The 18,134-nt window shown below is 39.3% G+C and overlaps 2 protein-coding genes across 2 annotated transcripts; both read right to left on the reverse strand.

Annotated features, from left to right (window-relative positions):
* Positions 1-321: 321 nt before the first annotated feature.
* Positions 322-10,267, reverse strand: capn9 (calpain 9). The gene is made up of 20 exons (XM_051900710.1): positions 9,904-10,267; positions 7,988-8,057; positions 7,709-7,827; positions 7,501-7,634; positions 7,251-7,419; positions 7,078-7,161; positions 6,885-6,970; positions 5,528-5,605; positions 5,216-5,376; positions 4,914-5,071; positions 4,619-4,827; positions 4,333-4,369; positions 4,107-4,187; positions 2,501-2,558; positions 2,345-2,409; positions 2,073-2,141; positions 1,902-1,980; positions 1,307-1,423; positions 999-1,057; positions 322-724 (listed from the first exon to the last, which is right to left on the reverse strand). Exons 1-20 carry the CDS (start codon positions 10,108-10,110, stop codon positions 698-700), a joined length of 2,067 nt encoding a protein of 688 aa, XP_051756670.1. The 5' UTR covers positions 10,111-10,267; the 3' UTR covers positions 322-697.
* Positions 10,268-10,402: 135 nt separating this feature from the next.
* Positions 10,403-18,126, reverse strand: taf5l (TAF5-like RNA polymerase II, p300/CBP-associated factor (PCAF)-associated factor). The gene is made up of 7 exons (XM_051900722.1): positions 17,962-18,126; positions 16,831-16,972; positions 16,633-16,737; positions 16,352-16,545; positions 14,451-14,597; positions 13,872-14,300; positions 10,403-12,867 (listed from the first exon to the last, which is right to left on the reverse strand). Exons 2-7 carry the CDS (start codon positions 16,967-16,969, stop codon positions 12,070-12,072), a joined length of 1,812 nt encoding a protein of 603 aa, XP_051756682.1. The 5' UTR covers positions 16,970-16,972; positions 17,962-18,126; the 3' UTR covers positions 10,403-12,069.
* Between the last annotated feature and the right edge of the window lie 8 nt (positions 18,127-18,134).

An 18,134-nucleotide genomic window follows, 5' to 3' on the forward strand; every position in this document is an offset into this window, starting at 1 on the left:
AAAAATAATAAATAGTACCATTTAATTATGTATTTGGATTTTTAAGGTTAGCTTTTTTAAAAAAAAAACATAACATCTTTATTTTATGTACATCGATATGATTATGAACCTCCTTCATTCCTTTATTTGCTAGTTCCTTCTGTTTTTTTAATGTTTAATTTCATTAACCAGGAATGAATTGCACATTTATTTCAATTTTATTTTTTCCTGGTGATGATTCATTGACAGAATGCATGAACCTTGTTTAATATTCAACAAATTATTAAACATATTTCAGTCATTGGTTGCTCTGTCACAGCTTGTCAATAACAAAAGCCACAGTAATTTATTGTAATTTTTATTCATTTATATTCCTGATTTTGTTCATTTATGCATGCACCTTTCAAGATGAAAACTTGGTGGTTTAGCAGCTCTGTGAAGAATACAACATCTTGCAAATATCACAATTTCTTGCAAAATCCATAAAGAGTGAATATGCCTCAAATCGCAGAAAAATAACAGTAAACGTGCCAACAAGGACACGACATTGTTCACAAAAAAAAATCAGAGTAAAACTTTCACATGAATCCATAGTCAGTAGTGTGTGTGTGTGTGTGTGTGTGTGTGTGTGTAGATCTGTTCAGAATAACAGTGAAAATGCACAGTAGCACCGCTGACTCCATCCATCATATTGTTCTTGCTGAATTTGGTTGAATCCTCAGATGTTCATGGACAACATCAGGAACTGTGAAGAAATGAAGATTTGTTTATAATTTTGACCTGACTGCGTGTTAGAAATACTGAAATTATCAACTGCCACAACTGAAACATATTTTTTTAGTAGATTTAGAGCACCTCAAAACACATCAAACGTTAAAAGTTGTCAAAAGTTGTTAAATAAGGAAACTACTAAATAATATGTGAGTTTACATGCTTTACATTTCTATATTCTAGTTATTCTGTTATGCCTTTTTTACATTCACTAATGTAAATACAAAAGGTAAAAAATGGTGCGTTACCTGTTGCATGTTCAGACTGATCTCTCCTTTCTTTTTGCTATCAAAGGCCTGGAAAACTCCTGTAACAAATGCCAAAATCTATGTTTAAGTGCTCAGGTTTGATTTACACCCCACATGTTATGGAAGATACTGAATACTACTAATAAATCACATATAAAAATTGCAGTCCAACACAGAACAAATACCAGCATAAGACAAAATAGACATTAGCGAAACATCAGCAATGAAATTTCCCACAATATTGAGTCTAAGACTGATCAGACCTTCAGGTTAACAGCCCTGTATGTTAAAGCACCGCCGTCACTTACGGAACATGTTCTCCAGACGCACGATGCACGTCAGGTAATCATCAAAATCGATGTCAAAGTTCTCGTCTGCGAACCGCAGACCCAGCAACTGCAAAATCTTATTGTTCAGCTGCATCCCTGAATGAAGAAAACACACACATTGTTTAAATCAGGGGGTTTCAAAATGGAAATGTTTACAGAAAAACAGTGTAAAAATGTTTTTTTAAAAATACAAATAATCATAATAATAATAAAATAAATAAATATAATTATTTTATTAAAAATATATTAAAAATAGATCAATAAAAATGTAATTAACATAAGAAAATAAGTAAATAAACAAGCAAATAAATAATGCATCTAACAGTACAGTGCTATAATGAGAACAAAACAAAATATAACTTAATAGAAACAAAATACTTTCCAAATAATATTTAGACATATTTATAATATTCATTTTTATTAATTTGAATGAACATATTTTGGGAGTCTGTTGCATCTAAAAGACTGAAAACCCCTGGTCTAAATCGTGTACCAATGATTACTCAAAAACAGATGTTTAAATAATGTAAATTGCACTGTTATAGTTCATCATCAGGCTGTCCCATGCGTTTACCTGCGGCGTTAAGAGCACTGCGGAGCTCGTAGGAAGACATGCGTCCTGAACGATCCGTATCGAAAGACAGGAACAGCATCTACAACAAGCACACGACACAACTTTCTCTGTGAAAACTTCGTTCTGAGAAATATGGTAATTCACGAGTAAATGTATGATTCTGCAACTTACGATCCATTTCTTCAGCTTATCCCAGAAGACTTTGAACTCCTCGAATTCCAGCATTCCTGAGCCATCCACCTGTACTTGGTTCAGGAAAACTGAGCAACAAAATTATACAGCTCAGAGTTTTATACTCATATTCCCTACATATCAAACTTGAGAACAGTTTAATAGACTTTATTTGTTAGTTTCTGTAATTAAGCTTGGGGCAGGAGTGGGTTAATATTTTTTAATTTATTTTTTTAAGACTAATAACACATGTACAGCCATTGAGAGGATACATCCATCAGGTTTATGATACTGTGGCAGGTATTGAGGGTCAAACCATCAAACTTCACCTCTTTCCCTGCAGAGAGACACAGTTACATGACATGTTAGCATTCATATCACTGAATATTATTCTTGGATTAAAATAATTGAAATGGTGACAGACTCACTTCTGCTCAGAACATTGTTCAGCACGTGCTGCAGTTCTCTGGCGCTGATGGCTTTATCCTACACAGAGACATTGGGGAGAGTGTAAAACATACTGTAACCAGACGAGGGCGCGCTCGGTCTGTTTTATACACTATCTATCTTATGCCATCTCCATCACTCTTGTACCGACACAGAACTGCTCAGGGATTCCCAAAATTGTTTTTAAGCCCCTTTGACCTAAAACATACACATAAAGTACCCTCTAAGATTTTAAATTAATATTTCAAATATGTAACACATTCGCGGTTCTCAAATGTCAGTTAATGGTCACATGACATACAGGCAACCAAATAAAATATTTGATCATTTTAATTAAACTTTTTATTTAGATTGTTTTTATTTTTTTTAAATTAATTAAATTTGTTTTAACTTTAATTTTTTATGATGTAATTATTAGTTTTTCATCATCTCAAGAAAACCCTGCATTTCCCCATTGGGAAACCCTGCGGCAGACGACGGTTGACTGGATGGGAGTTTTCGATGGAAGCTTACACGAAAGGTAATTAAGTACGACTTTTTATCTCACAATTGCGAGTTTATATCTCACAATCCTAAGAAAAAAAAGTCAGAATTGCTAAATAATACTTCTTTTTTCCGCAATTGAGAGAGAGTTTATCAGAGTTTATCTAATTTATGTGAAATTATTGACGTTTATATCCCGATATTATGACATTTTCCCCTCAGAATTGTGAGATATAAAATCACAATTAAAGGGTTAGTTCACCCAAAAATGAAAATTCTGTCATTAATTATTCACGCTCATGCCGTTCCACACCCGTAAGACCTTCGTTAATCTTCGGAACGCAAATTGAGATATTTTTGTTTAAATCCGATGGCTCCGTGAGGCCTACATAGGGAGCAATGACATTTCCTCTCTCAAGATCCATAAAGGTACTAAAAACATATTTAAATCAGTTCATGTGAGTACAGTGGTTCAATATTAATATTATAAAGCGACAAGAATATTTTTGGTGCGCCAAAAAAAACAAAATAACGAATTATTTAGTGATGGCCGATTTCAAAACACTGCTTCAGGAAGCTTCGGAGCGTAATGAATCAGCGTGTCGAATCCGCAGTTCGGAGCGCCAAAGTCACATGATTTCAGCAGTTTGACGGTTTGACATGCGATCCGAATCATGATTCAACACGCTGATTCATTACGCTCCGAATCTTCCTGAAGCAGTGTTTTGAAATCGGCCATCACTAAGTAAGTCGTTATTTTGGGGGTTTTTTGGCACACCAAAAATATTCTTGTCGCTTTATAATATTAATATTGAACCACTGTACTCACATGAACTGATTTAAATATGTTTTTAGTATATTAATGGATCTTGAGAGAGGAAATGTCATTGCTCCCTATGTAGGCCTCACGGAGCCATCGGATTTAAACAAAAATATCTTAATTTGTGTTCAGAAGATCAACGAAGGTCTTACGGGTGTAAAACGGCACGAAGGTGAGTAATTAATGACAGAATTTTCGTTTTTGGGTGAACTAACCCTTTAACTTCTTTTTTATATATATATAATAATTCTGTTATCAGGCTTCCATAGTTTTCTGTGTCTTACCGATCCGGCGATCTGTTCAAAAAGTCTCCTCAGGCCCTTCTCCTCGTCTGTCTCTTCCTCAGGTGGGTTTGGCTTCGGTGGCTTTACAAATTAGACAGAAATACACAATTTTAACATCTACAACATAAGTGCATGTCGTACTATTTACACACAAACTGTATTTGAGTCTTTCCCAGCGCACAAAGACACAAAAATAAACCATGAACCAATGATTTTGTTTACTCACTTCTGGCAAATCTGCTTGAATGGTGCTTCCCATCTCGCTGCAAACACAAAACATATTACATTGTACAATTATGCGCTGTAAAAATACTGAATATAATGAATAATGCTTTGAGTATATGAGGAAGTACCTCACTGACCATCATCTTACTAACAATAATAATAAATAGTTTCTGCTTAAGATTCAGTTTCTCATCGGAAGTTTTATTTTATGGAAACATGTTTCCAAAATGTAAATGTATATACAAAATCTGGCTGATAAAACTGAAGAGTAGGTTGGATAGACATACATAGCTCCTGCTTTCTTCTCTGAGAAGATCCGGATTAGGAAGTCCGCCTCATTATGCGGCTGGAAGGTGGTGGGCACCAGCAGGTAATTTCCTGGCGGCAGTCTGAAGCGCTCGGACACCTCCCTCATGTTGATGTAAGAACGGCTCCGCGCTTTAGAGCCATTGTAGCGGAAAAAGTCCTTCCCCTGGTGGTCTTGATCATCAGGAGCCTATGAGTATGGTAAGTGAGCAGGTCAGACTTCAGTGGAGCTGAAGAAGTTCTCCAAACTCATCTACAGCATTTTATCTCTCTCACCTCGTAAAGGGCAAAGCCGATGGTTTCCATGTCAAGCCCCTCCTTCCTGAGTCGACGGCGGTTCTTCTGCATCAGGGCCACAATGACGCTACACAGCTTATCACCATCATCCGGATCCTTCAGACGAAGCTTAAACTGCGGGTTTGTCCAGAATGTGTCTGAGAAAATCAAGATCAAGAGGAACGCAAATGTAGATCTTTGTAACACTAAAGAAAGAAATTACTGTAGTCTCATGTATAAATGACAGCATGGATAAACATGCATACTTTTATGATGAAATCTACACATTACATGATACTGACCGATGTAGTTCCTGCAGCCGCCAGCAGTGGAGCCCCTGATCCAGTTGCCCTCAAACAGGTTCACTTCCCACTTCTTCGTCATGTCATCTGATAGAGAGTCTGCAGTCAGGTTACAGATCTCGATCTTATCGTAGTTGGATTTGAAGTCCCCAAACTCCATCCTGCAACACAGCAAGTCATAGAAGTTAAAGTGCCGCAGGTCGGAAAGAGCTTATTGGACACTTGCTCAGCAGAAACTTCTCAGAGCCTTTTTAGTGAAGCTGTTTAAGAGGAATCAGCCTGTTGTGAACTAGACTGATGGGTCGTACGTACCAGAACTCTCCGTCATCCAGGGAGTTGTGCAGCAATCGATTCTTCTCTGCACTGTCAATGGCGTTCCATTCCCTAGAGCTGAAAATACAAGATTTGTGGCATTTACAGTGACATCCCACGTACAAATTTAATATATTTAAAGGGTTCGCCCAAAAATTAAAAGTCTGTCATTATTTACTCTCCCTCATGTCGTTCCACACCTGTAAGACCTTCGTTCATCTTCGCAACGCAAATTAAGATATTTTTGATGAAATCCGAGAGTTATATGACTCATCCATAGACAGCAATTTAACCAACACTTTCAAGGTCTGGAAAGGTACTAAAGACATCGTTAAAACAGTCGACATGACTGCAGTGGTTCAACCTTAATGCTATGAAGTGACGAGAATACTTTTTGAGCACAAAATCAGAAAAAAAATAATGACTTTATTCAACAATATCTTCTCTTCCCTGTCATTCTGTTACTCTGTTTATGTCCAGCGCTTCCAGGTTCTACGTCTGAATGCTGGCTCTGTATTGGCCAAAGCTGCACATGTGAGCAGCACAACGCATACGCGTGATGCTGACACAGGAGCCGGCCAATAATCGGTCACCGTTCTGACGTAGAACCTGGTACGTAGAAGCTGAACGTAAACAACATATAAGAATGACACAGAAGAGAAGATATTGATGAATAAAGTCGTTGTTTTTGTTTCGTTTTTGCACACAAAAAGTATTCTCGTCGCTTCATAACATTAAGGTTGAACCACTGCAGTCATGTCGACTGTTTTAACGATGTCTTTAGTACCTTTCTGGACCATGAAAGTGGTTGTTAAATTGCTGTCTATTGAGGAGTCATAGAGCTTTCAGATTTCATCAAAAATATCTTCATTTGTGTTCCGAAGATGAACAAAGGTCTTACAGGTGTGGAACGACGTGAGGGTGAGTAATTAATGACAGAAATTTTCATTTTTTGGTGAACTAATCCTTTAAATGTATTTAAGGAGAATTTAAATGCATATTAAATATACTTATCAACAAACAATTTTTAAGCTGCAAATAAGTACTAAACAACTGCTAAAATATTAGAGGAGCACCATATATTGACAGCCAATATATTTACTTCCAAGTGGTAAATGAAATTATTGTTATTTATACTGATATCTTTAACTGCTAATTTGTCATGTTATATTTGCTAATACCATTGTTTTTGGGCGCTTTTTGTAATGTGCATGTAAAACCTAACTGGTCTAAAGAAACTGCATTTTTAATTTTAAGATAAATGCTCTGTTGAATAAAAAGATCTATGCATTCTGCTCCATCTTTTTTGTTGTTGTTGTTGCATGCAATACATCCTGAGCAAACATTGGATGCTTACTTGTCACTCCAGGGCCCGTTCCACTCCACCTGACCCCAGGGGTTACGGATACGAATTAGCTGGACCTTCGCTCCTCTGTAGTTGACCTGAAGAGACAAGATGAAAGAGAGAAAATAAATAGTGAATATGAGCCAAAAAAAGAGAAGATAGCAATAAACAAACATCTCGTTTGAATGAGGGTTGATGTGGTTACCTCTTGCACTCCAGTGATGGAGTAAGCATGGCCTTTAACCAGACCAGTAGTGGTTTGGGCTTCGGATTCAGCTGAACTTGTGATCTAGTGATATGAAAACACAAACATCTGGAAATCAGGAAGAGAAGATTGTGTTATTGATGTCACTTTGAATCCAACAAAGCTTCACTTACATCAATGGAGCAGCCAAGCATGGACCCTCTCTCCACAGCTTTCTTGAGGATGACGAAGAGGTTGCTGGGTGCGTTCTTTGTCTCGTACATCTCCCCCACGCCGCCGGTGAAGTCCTCCATCGCCTCCATGGTGCTGCCACCTTTCAGGGCTTCATAGCTGCCGTTCAGTCTGAGAGACACACAGGATTGAGTTTGACATCTCAAAACTAGATTTGACACGACATTTTGTTTTGTAAACTAAAGTGCATACTTGGCATAGGCCTTCTCCAGAAGCGCACTCCAGAACTCAGTTTGGTCTGCGGAGTGGACGAACACCAGGTTGTTCCTCACACATGGGAGTCTGTCGTCCACCACCACATCCATCCATTTATTATGCTGCCAGAACTGCACAACAAGATGAGTTTGATTAGCATTCAAGGCCATTGTGAACCTGTAGACATTCAGCGAGTGAGACTCACCTGGAAATGGAAGATACCGGCATAGCCGCGATCAAAGCCCTGGTCATGTGGTACGACCCTCTTCAGTGTGTCCTCATGGAGGGTCAGGGAGGCGATCGCTGCCAACAGCCAGCAGTCTCCTGTATGGTCATACATGATGGACAAAATTTAATGGATGGCCATTTATAATATGATTAGTATAGATTATCTCATTCTTTGGTCATTGAAGGTGTTTTACTCAGATTAGGGTCTCATTTTCCATAAACCATTTGAGTAACCTGAAACAAGAGGAAAACATACCCAGCTGCCCCTGACAGATGTCTGTCCTGGTGGCTCCTCCTGTGATGAATTTTGGGTCTTTGCAGATTTCCTGAATTTGAACAGATCAGAGAAAAATATCAATCAATTTATCTATCTATTTATTCAGCTATCCGTCTGTCTATCTACCCATCCATCATCCATCCATCTGTCCTTCTATCTATCCATCCATCTGTCTGTCTATCCATCCAGCTATCCATTTATCCATCGATCCATCCATCCATCCAAAATATTTTAGATGTATTTTGGGGAAAAATATGACAGAAGAGTTGGTTAGTGTAGGTTGTTTATACAACAGTAAACTTAGCTCCTATTCATTCTGCTGTTGTTAAACTTTAAGCTACTTTTTACAGACATTTCCAGAAGTTACAACACATCACATGACCAGCGTTTACTGTAGATCTAATGGAGCGTTTGATTAAATACAAAGGGAGAACGCCCATGATGCCTGTGTGAGGTGTGTTCACATTCTTACACAACCCCACACTCTTCACTCTGTGCATATCTAAGGTCACTCTACAGGAACGCCCTGGAATGAAATGCAGTTGAAGTTTCATTCAGAGGTCCTTAAAGTGTGAGGGGTGTGGATCATCTGATATCAATTGTCACAACCACTGATGACCTGTTCTTAAACTCAACCCAATAGTCTATTTCTAACTTAATAAAACCAGGATCCACTTTTCATTCGAACAATCAACACAAAATAAACAACATGAATTCTGTGCATGCCGACATTCCACCTGCATTCCTGACCTGTTGCATGGCAACTGTCTCCAATGGCTGCTTCATAAATGTATTTAATGCACAAATATGACCCTTTGTTGTGGTTACACATTGACGTCAGGAAATATAGCACTGCTGTGTTCATAAAATGGACAACCTGTGGTGTTTCCCAAAAGCATTGTGAGCTAAGTTGATCATAGAGACCATCACTCTTAAAAATAAAGATGCCAAAAGGGGGTTTTCACAGCAATGTCATAGAAGAACCATTCTGGGTTCCTCTAAAGAACCTTTCCATGAACAGCTCTTAAATGAACCACATTTTCTTAGTTTGAAGAAGATTTGAAAAATCTAAAGAACCCTTTTCTGATGTAAATAACCTTTTGTGCAATGGAAAGATTCCATGGATGTTCTTTATGGAACCATCAATGCCAATAAAGAACCCTTATTTTTAAGAGTGATTATTGGCAGTGGTTCTGAGACATTCTTGGGCTTTCAACAATGCTTTTGGGAAATGCAGCCCTGGTTGATTTGAGGCCTGGAATTACTCTGCAAACTTGCATGACAGGTTTTAAAATGTGCAAACTCACATTCTAAAACATGTCAATTGCATGTTAAATTAAATCATGTCATCTGCCATAACAGTCAAAAATCATGCCAACATTTTTAATTAGCAAATCAGTTATAATTACTAACCGTTAAAAAAACACTCCCATTCATTCATCTAACATCCATCTATACATGAACTAGAGGATCATCACAGAGAAGGAAATGCTTCAACCCATTTAAAAACAACACGCCTCTTAACAACTATTTAGTGCCTTTATCTGACACTAAAGTGACTAAATTCTGAATTTCATCCTCTACTTTAGTATTGAGGTAGCCTACAATTCCCCCTGCAGTGCCCATTTATATGAAAGTAAAAACCCATTTAGGGTAATCTGCTTCAGTGCTCCATCAAATCCAGCTGGTTTGTAATGTGATTGGAGTCTTATTTTGTTTGGGTGAACAAGTCTTGTTTGATATTGCAGTGAATAATTGTCAAAATTGCATAAAACGTCCCAGGCTACCCCATCATACCTGAGACACATCAACTCTAATTCCTGCAGGAACCTTATCCAGAATCTCCAATATATTTATATATGCAGAATCATGATTCTACAGAAGTGCTCACTTACCGCTGGCCTCTTCCATTCAAAGTTAACTGGGACCCTCTGGCTGTAGAACAGCGAGGCTTCCACAGCAGGGAAATCTGGATCCTCAAACAACTTTCCCTTCTGTAAACACTCCAGCCGGAGCTGTTCAAACGTCTTCCCGTCCGCCTGCGTGCTCTCCACTAGGGTCGCCTGCCCAGAGCCACTCGGCACAGTCACACTGTAGGGCATCTTCAAATCGGCCACAAGCCAAGCTCCAAAACCACAGAGAGGACACTTGTAATGCTCTTCTGGAGCAGTATGTGTGTATGTGTGAGATTAATTCAGCCACACTGGCCGATGGACAGGCTTGTCAGGTTGGCGTCACACCCATCAAGAGCAGAAACAGGTTAGGGTGAAAGCAGCCACGCCTGTTAGTGAGGAGGCGGATCGGCTGCTGCTTGAGAACTTTACTATGGTATTACTGTACTAGAATGGTAATAATCAGATTTGCAACATCAGAAATGAGATCGGGACAGCCATGAAATGTTACAAAAATATATTTACAAGTATCAGAATAATGCAAAATCATTTCTTTTGAAGGAAACAAACAATACAAAATTCTTTTTTCTTCTTCACAGTTCCAGACAAACATCCCATGATTGTGTTGTTGGCCACCAGGGACACAAAAAGATAGTGCTCGAGATGGAGGAACTTGACTTAATTCAAGGAAACTCACATCATCTATTCATCCATGAGTTACTCTGTTCAACAGGCAACAAAAGACAAAACTGTCATCTAAATTATTCTCTTTGTTGTAGCAAAACTAAATCTCAACTTACCCTTGATGAGAAAACCTGTTAAACTCAATCTATAGGGAACTTACTCTGGGTAAATGGCATGTTAAACTGATGTGAAACAAAACAAGGATATATGCATTGATGGTTCTTCATTAGGACTGCTGAAGTAGAATAATCCTGTTCATCCGGCTTCATGGTGAAAATCCAGAGGAACAGTGCTGGAAGTGCTTTCAGAACATGGGCCATCAACAAAACTGCAATGTCACAACGGAAATGAGCTGAACTGAAAAATCCAGACATGGAAATAATGACCTAACTTGTCTAATATTTACATCTATATGAAAACAGCAGGCTACACCTCTGACCTCAATAGGCATTAACACACATCATAACCAAAAATAAAGCAAAACATCACCAACATTCTGGCTTTACAAAACACACAAGGGTAAATCTCACAAAACCTGTCATGAACATGTGCATTTCACAAGAAAAAAAATAAAATATATTTTGTGCAAAGAAAATGAAGTACCATTAAGATTGTTTGAATTGTGACTATTCAAACACATTTGCCAACCAAATTCTTATTGTAATAATAATATTTACACATCAAGGTAGTATTTGTTGTACTTTAATGCAGATTAGAAAAAATACAGTGCATTGTTATGAACTTATAAATAATAGCAGTAAAATGCATTCACAATTATTGTATTACACCATTTTTTTTATTGGGAAATATTCAGATTAAAGTAATGAGGGTTATGAGCTTGATTTATTTAAATCAAATTACACCAAATACCACCATGATAAACATGACCCTTAAATCTCCTTTTTCATTACAATTATGAGAACTTGGGAATGAGTTTGTCTTAAAAGTAACGTCACAATGCAAACAATCTTAAATGGTACTATAAGGTTACATTTTTCTTACGTAAAATATATATTTATTTGATTTTGGGGTGAAACATATGGAAGCTTAATTCAGCCATTGAATAAAAAAGAAAAACAATATAATTGCGACATCTCACAATTCTGACTTTTTTCTCGCCATTGTGAGTTTGCATTCGCAATTGTCTTTTTTCTCAGAATTACGTGATATAAACTTGCAACTGCGATATAAAGTTAGAAATGCGAGATATAAAGTTGCAATTATAACTCGCAATTGTGACTTTACAACTCGGAAATTCTGAGAAAAAAAGTCTCTTTCCCTCGGAACCAGACTTTATAACTTGCAATTGCAAGTTTATATCTCACAATTCTGAGAAAAGAAGTCAGAATTGCGAGAAGAAAGTCAGAATTGTGAGACAAAAGGTCGCAATTATTGTTTTACGAGTCGTTTTATTCTATGGTGGAGCCAAGCTTCCATAGAAATATGCCCTAGACATGATTTTCTGAGATTGACCCCCACACACTCTCACTGTTCCTGTTTCTCCAGCGCAGTGCCCGTCACCAGCAGCAGGTTACAGGCCATGAACTGCACATTGAGGATGTTGCTAGTGCTGCCCGTGTACTGTCCAATCAGCTCGCTGCTGGAGCCGTCGGTGGGGGCGGTGCCGTGGGCGCTGCGTATGTCCCACACTCGCACGGAGTTGTCCATAGAGGCGGAGGCCACCAGACTGCTGTCCTGGCTAAAGGAGAGGCTGGTGATGCTGTCGGTGTGACCGCGGAGATCTTTGAACAGGCTCCCGGACGCCAGGTCCCACAGCTTCAGTCTCTGGTCCTCTCCAGCCGACGCCAGGTACTTCCCGTTGGGCGAGAAGGCCAGCGACAGCACGGGGCCGCGGTGCCCGGTGAACAGCCTCACGGACGCCCCCTGCTGCGTGCTCCACAGGCGCACGGTTTTATCCGTCGAGCCTGTCGCCACGTAATTGGAGTTGGGATGGAATTTGACGCAGTCGACGTCGGAGAGGTGGCCGGCATACAGGCGTAGCGGATATGTGCGCGCGAAGCTCCAGAGGCGAGCGGTTCTGTCGTGAGACGCCGTGGAGAAATACAGGCTGCAGGGACTGACGTCCACGTCCCAGACGGGGTAAGCATGGCCGCGGTACAGGACGGTGTTTGTGAAGCTGTTCAGATCCCAGAAGCGTACAGTGGAGTCCTCCGAACAGGACAGCAGGCCGGAGCAGTCTGTCAGGAACGCTGTGCGGTACACGGGGCCGCTATGAGCACGCAGGGTCTTTATCTCACTGCCCGAGGCATCCTCATCATCTGCCTGATTAGAAACAAAAATACATGTCAGTGACTTGAGATGGATGAAAACACATTAAAATAATTAATATAATAGCAAATATTGTAGAAGAGAATCTCTATTGCAATGCAATTAATCTGGAGTGTGATTTTGGACCAATGAGATTCTGATATATTTACAACATTATTACAGTTTATTTGAGATATATTTGATAGTGTTGATGATACAGAAATAACATGAAATTACATTTACTCAAAAAAATTACTAAGGAAATCATTTTGTAGCATTATACAAGGCTTAAAAATGTATAAAATCAATAAAATATCACTGTTGTAGTGTTGTCAAAAGTACCAACTTCGGTACCAAAATGTTAAAAATGTTACGATACCAGCATTTCTCTCTAACATTTTGAGTGCTGTTGAGCGGATTCTTAAACACCTCTGATTGGCCATTGTGCTCACGAGCTCAACAGATTTGTCTGAGACGCTCTTCACCGAATGCTTACACAGATACACAAGGGAGCGTTTGAAAGCAGCATTGTAGCCAATCACAGACATATCTGTTGAGCGTGTGAATGGCCAATCAGAGGTGTTTAAGAATCCACTCAACAGCGCTCAAAATGCTAGGGAGAAATGCTGGTATCATCACATTTTTAACATTTCGGTACCGAAGTCGGTACTTTTGACAACACTACACTGTTCATTAAGTTAAAAAAAAAAAAAAAAAAAAGTGTCAGATTATTGTAAATTATAATGCATTTTACTTCTTTATTTTACTTAAACATTTTAATCTACTTGACAAAGACTGTTTGGTCAACATGAGGGTGTCCATTAATAAAATAAAGTGAAATAAAAACCTTGTAAGCCATTTTAGGAAACATACTGAAATTCATCAAAAGATTAAAAATATCCAGACACAATTTAGCTCCAGTCCTATCAGTTATCATTAGATGTGCACATACTGATGCTAATATGAATGAATACACCATCAGCTACACAAAGCAAGAGAGACTGACAGCTGTCACTCACCTCCTCCTCCAGCACATCACAGGCGAGTCTTATTTTAGACACATCGGCCCTGTGAGGCCCCGCCTTCAGCTTCCTCGCCCGCAGACTCCACAGCTTCACAGCAGAGTTATCGAACCCCGCCGCCAGCAGACGGCTGTCCGCCGACACCTCGGCCGTGTTCAGCAGCTGATCCGTGTGCTGGAACGCGTAGAAGCAGACGGTGGTGAGCGAAGGCGGGCCTTCTCGCACACGCTTTATGCAGTCCTGCAGTGCTTCCAACGCCGCCTCGTTCTGAGGTAACCCTGCCGTGACCTCTACACGCTCTGCCCCCTCTGACCCATCCACTGCAGCCCATGTAGTGGAGGAAGAGGAAGTGGAGGTCGTGTTTCCCGCTCCTATCCCAGCACCGTACAGCTGGTAGTCGGTTCGACGCGCTGCCGTCACCTCCACCTAAGAAAAGACAGGTATGATAATTATGACAGGTATTATACTAATTACAAAGAAAACAAAGACTGTAGGTCAAAGAGGACTCCTCCGACTGATTTTCTTTGAGTACTTCCTGTCAAGTAGTATTTTGCAGGTGTTCTGGGCTGCTCATACCTGCACATGCGTGCTGAGCACCCAGCAGATGGCGCTGTTGTCGTCACTCTGCAGATAACGCAGCAGGTAGCTGTACGCTTGATCCGTCAGGTGCACCACGTACTTGTGATCCAGGAGGGAGCAGAGTTTAGGGTTTGAGGTCACATCCTACAAGACAAAAAAAAAAGGCTCCAGCATGCTAGAAAAAGCTTCTGGCTTGGAATAATGCTCAATGCAATCCCACAATGCAATGTGCTCAATTTGACCTACTATTTCCAATGTGGATTTTCCAATGATTTTAAATTTTTTGTTTGTTTATAATTTTGCACTATAACAGCCATCACAGAAAGTATAGAAAGTAAATAAGTAATATACACACACAATGTTTTTTTTCTATTAGATTTACTTTGAGTGTTTATTTTATTAACACTTAGCTATTATATTCACTTTTATTTTCATGTGTTAATTTGCCATCACATGAATAAATTGCATTTTATAATATATTTAAAAAGAAAATAGTTTCACAATATTACTGCTTTTATTTATTTAATATATATATATATATATATATATATATAAAAAAACAAAATCTAACATTGTTTTTAATTTTTGTTATATAGATACTGACTGACTGCTTTCATTTTGTAAAATGATAACTGAACATCACTGCATCCAACAAAATGAGGTCACGTGACAAAGTAGCATATTATTGTTTGAAATATTATTTTAGCATAATTTCAACTGTTTTACTTTTTATTAAAAAAATAGCAGGTTGTATACAGTATGCACTACGAAATATTCAGAAAGTAGCTTTTTATTCTAAACATGGACTTTCTCTCTCTTTAGTTTCTCAACAAACACAGGAAGCAGTGCTAATGTAACAATTAAGAGCAAAAGTTGTGCATTTGGTGTGTAACTGATGCTTAATTGATGTATTTAATCACTTTTTGTCTTGCCGCAAAGAATGATGGGAAATGTAGTGTTGGTGTGTCTCATTAACCAGCTAAATAAACAGCAAGCAACCAAACAAAATGCATACAAACTAAGCGAACCATTAAAGATTAGTTCATTTCAGAATTAAAATTCCCTGATGATTTACTCACCCCATGAAATTAAGAAATTAAGGTTTTTGAGGAAAACATTCCAGGATTTTTCTCCATATAGTGGACTTCACTGGGGTTCAACAGGTTGAAGGTCCAAATGTCAGTTTCAGTGCAGCTTCAAAGAGCTCTACACGATCCCAGACGAGGAATAAGGGTCTTATCTAGAGAATCATTTTCTTAAAAAAAAAAATAAATAAATTAAATACTTTTTAACCACAAATGCTCGTCTTGCACTGCTCTGCGATGCGCCACGCCTTACGTAATCAAGTTGGAAAGGTCACACGTGACGTAGGCGGAAGTACCGTGGTAGGGTGAAAAACTCCATCTCTCCATCCGACATCGTTGTTTTACCTTTTTTTGTAAAGGGCGACTGACTTAGTCTTTGTACGTTCGCTTTATAAACACATTAGATCGGTACTTCTGCCTACGTGACCTTTCCAACAACACTACGTAATGCGTGGCGCATCGCAGAGCAGTGCAAGACGAGCATTTGTGGTTAAAAAGTATTTTTTTTGAAAATGACCAATCGTTTCACTAGATAAGACCCTTATTCCTCGTCTGGGATCGTGTAGAGCTCTTTGAAGCTGCACTGAAACTGACATTTGGACCTTCAACCTTTTGGTAGGCTGTTGAAGTCCACTATATGGAGAAAAATCCTGGAATGTTTTCCTCAAAAACATTAATTTATTTTCGACTGAAGAAAGAAAGAAACATCTTGGATGACATGGGGGGTGAGTAAATTATCAAGAAATTTTCATTCAGAAGTGAACTAATCCTTTAACAACTAAAACATATTTTCTAACAGTAAAAGTAACAGACCTGCAGCGTGAGGGCTCCTCGTAGCAGGTCCACGATGGCTTTCTGCTCGGGGTCCTGCTGGAAGAGCGAGTGGAAGCGCCCATAGAATGAGTCTACCGCCCCCTTCAGGCCACATCGTGCCATGTCCAAGTGCAAGTAGAGGAAGAGCGGAAACAAGACGCCGTTCACCTCCTTCACTAACGGTGATTCTGCATCTGAGACGAAGAGAACGGTGATTAAAACCAGAGCACTTCCTGCTGTGGATAAGAGCATTATGTGTGTTTGTGATGAGCTCATCTCACCCTGCAGGAAGGAGCGCAGTCTGGAGAACTGGGTCTCATACTGCTGAGGGTCTGACTGACACGGGGCAGCGGACACCACATTTGCACAGCTAGACTCCGTCTGAACTGCACACGGCAGAAAGAGAGAAAGGGTGAAGATTAGCATCGCTATTACTGTTATTCAGGGTTCATTTAAATAACAACATGAAGTTCAGTCACCCGTCAGACTGGCAGCCATCTCCTCAGCGGACTGGGAGAGTTTAGCCCCCTTCAGAGAGCCATCTGTGTCTATGTACTGTCTCCTCTTCAGGTACTGGGTCACCGCATACTGGATCTGCTCCGTCCGGACCCGCTTCATCTCCTGAAGAGGGCGCATAACATACACTGAGTGTCATGCATCTCCAGTCATAACAGCGATCAACTGCGTAAAATGCCAACAACATACAGACTAATGCATGAATTCACATTATTCATTGGCTGTGTCTCGAGATCATATCAATCTGAATGTTTGATTTAATTTTAGGGCATCAATAAACATGCTTGAATATTTGATTCAATTTTAATCAATCATAAACATGCATGCTTAAATATATGATTCACTTGTAGAGAATCATATGCACACTTGAATATTTGACTCTATGTTAGAGAGTTACAAGCGTACTTGAATATTTGATTCAATTTCAGGGAATCATAAGCATGCTCGAACATTTGATATGATTCTAGGGAATCAGAAGCGCGCTCAAATATTTGATTCAATATTAAGGAATCATAAGCATGCTCAAATAATTGATTGCATTTTAGAGAATCATAAGCATGCTTGAATATTTTATTCGATTTTAATGCATCATACGTGTGTTTTAACATTCTATTTGAACGTTCGATTCTCTTTTGATCATCATAAGCGCATTCGAACATTCGGTTAATTTGCGCGGCGCGTTCATACATTCGAATCAAACATTCGACTGAATGTCTGAGTATCACAGGCATATTCGAACATTCTATTTGGTTTCTGGGTATCAGAGGCGCTCTCGGACTATAATGCCTCTAAATGCTGCCTAGAAAGACAGCTCGTTAGGTGCTGTGACACATTCACAGCTGGTTACTGTCCGTGCAATGCAGCCAAGTCAATGTGAGTTGAGCAGACAAGCCAAAACACATATCAATTCATTTGTTATCCTTAGATAAGATTTATAAAATTAACTAATTTAATAAATCATGAACGTCCAAATATACGCGCGGCCTCAATCACTGAGCTCATCATCACACTTCTGCACACTCTGATCTCGAATACACCCAACTCGTTCCGGTTTAGATCTGTTTTACAGTTTAGTAAAGATTTTTAACACCTACTGCATAATCCGTATATGACAGTCCGAGAGAAAAGTGCTCGTTTAAGCCATAGATAAAGTGTTCAGGAGAAGACAGCAACTCCCCACCGCTGCTCCATTGGTCGCGCGCACTCTTCTTCTGCGCCTCCGCTGATGGCGCGCTGAGCGGCAGGTGCTGCACTGCGCCCTCTAGCG

Source organism: Ctenopharyngodon idella, chromosome 1 (genome assembly GCF_019924925.1).
Source record: "Ctenopharyngodon idella isolate HZGC_01 chromosome 1, HZGC01, whole genome shotgun sequence".
NCBI lineage: Eukaryota > Metazoa > Chordata > Actinopteri > Cypriniformes > Xenocyprididae > Ctenopharyngodon > Ctenopharyngodon idella.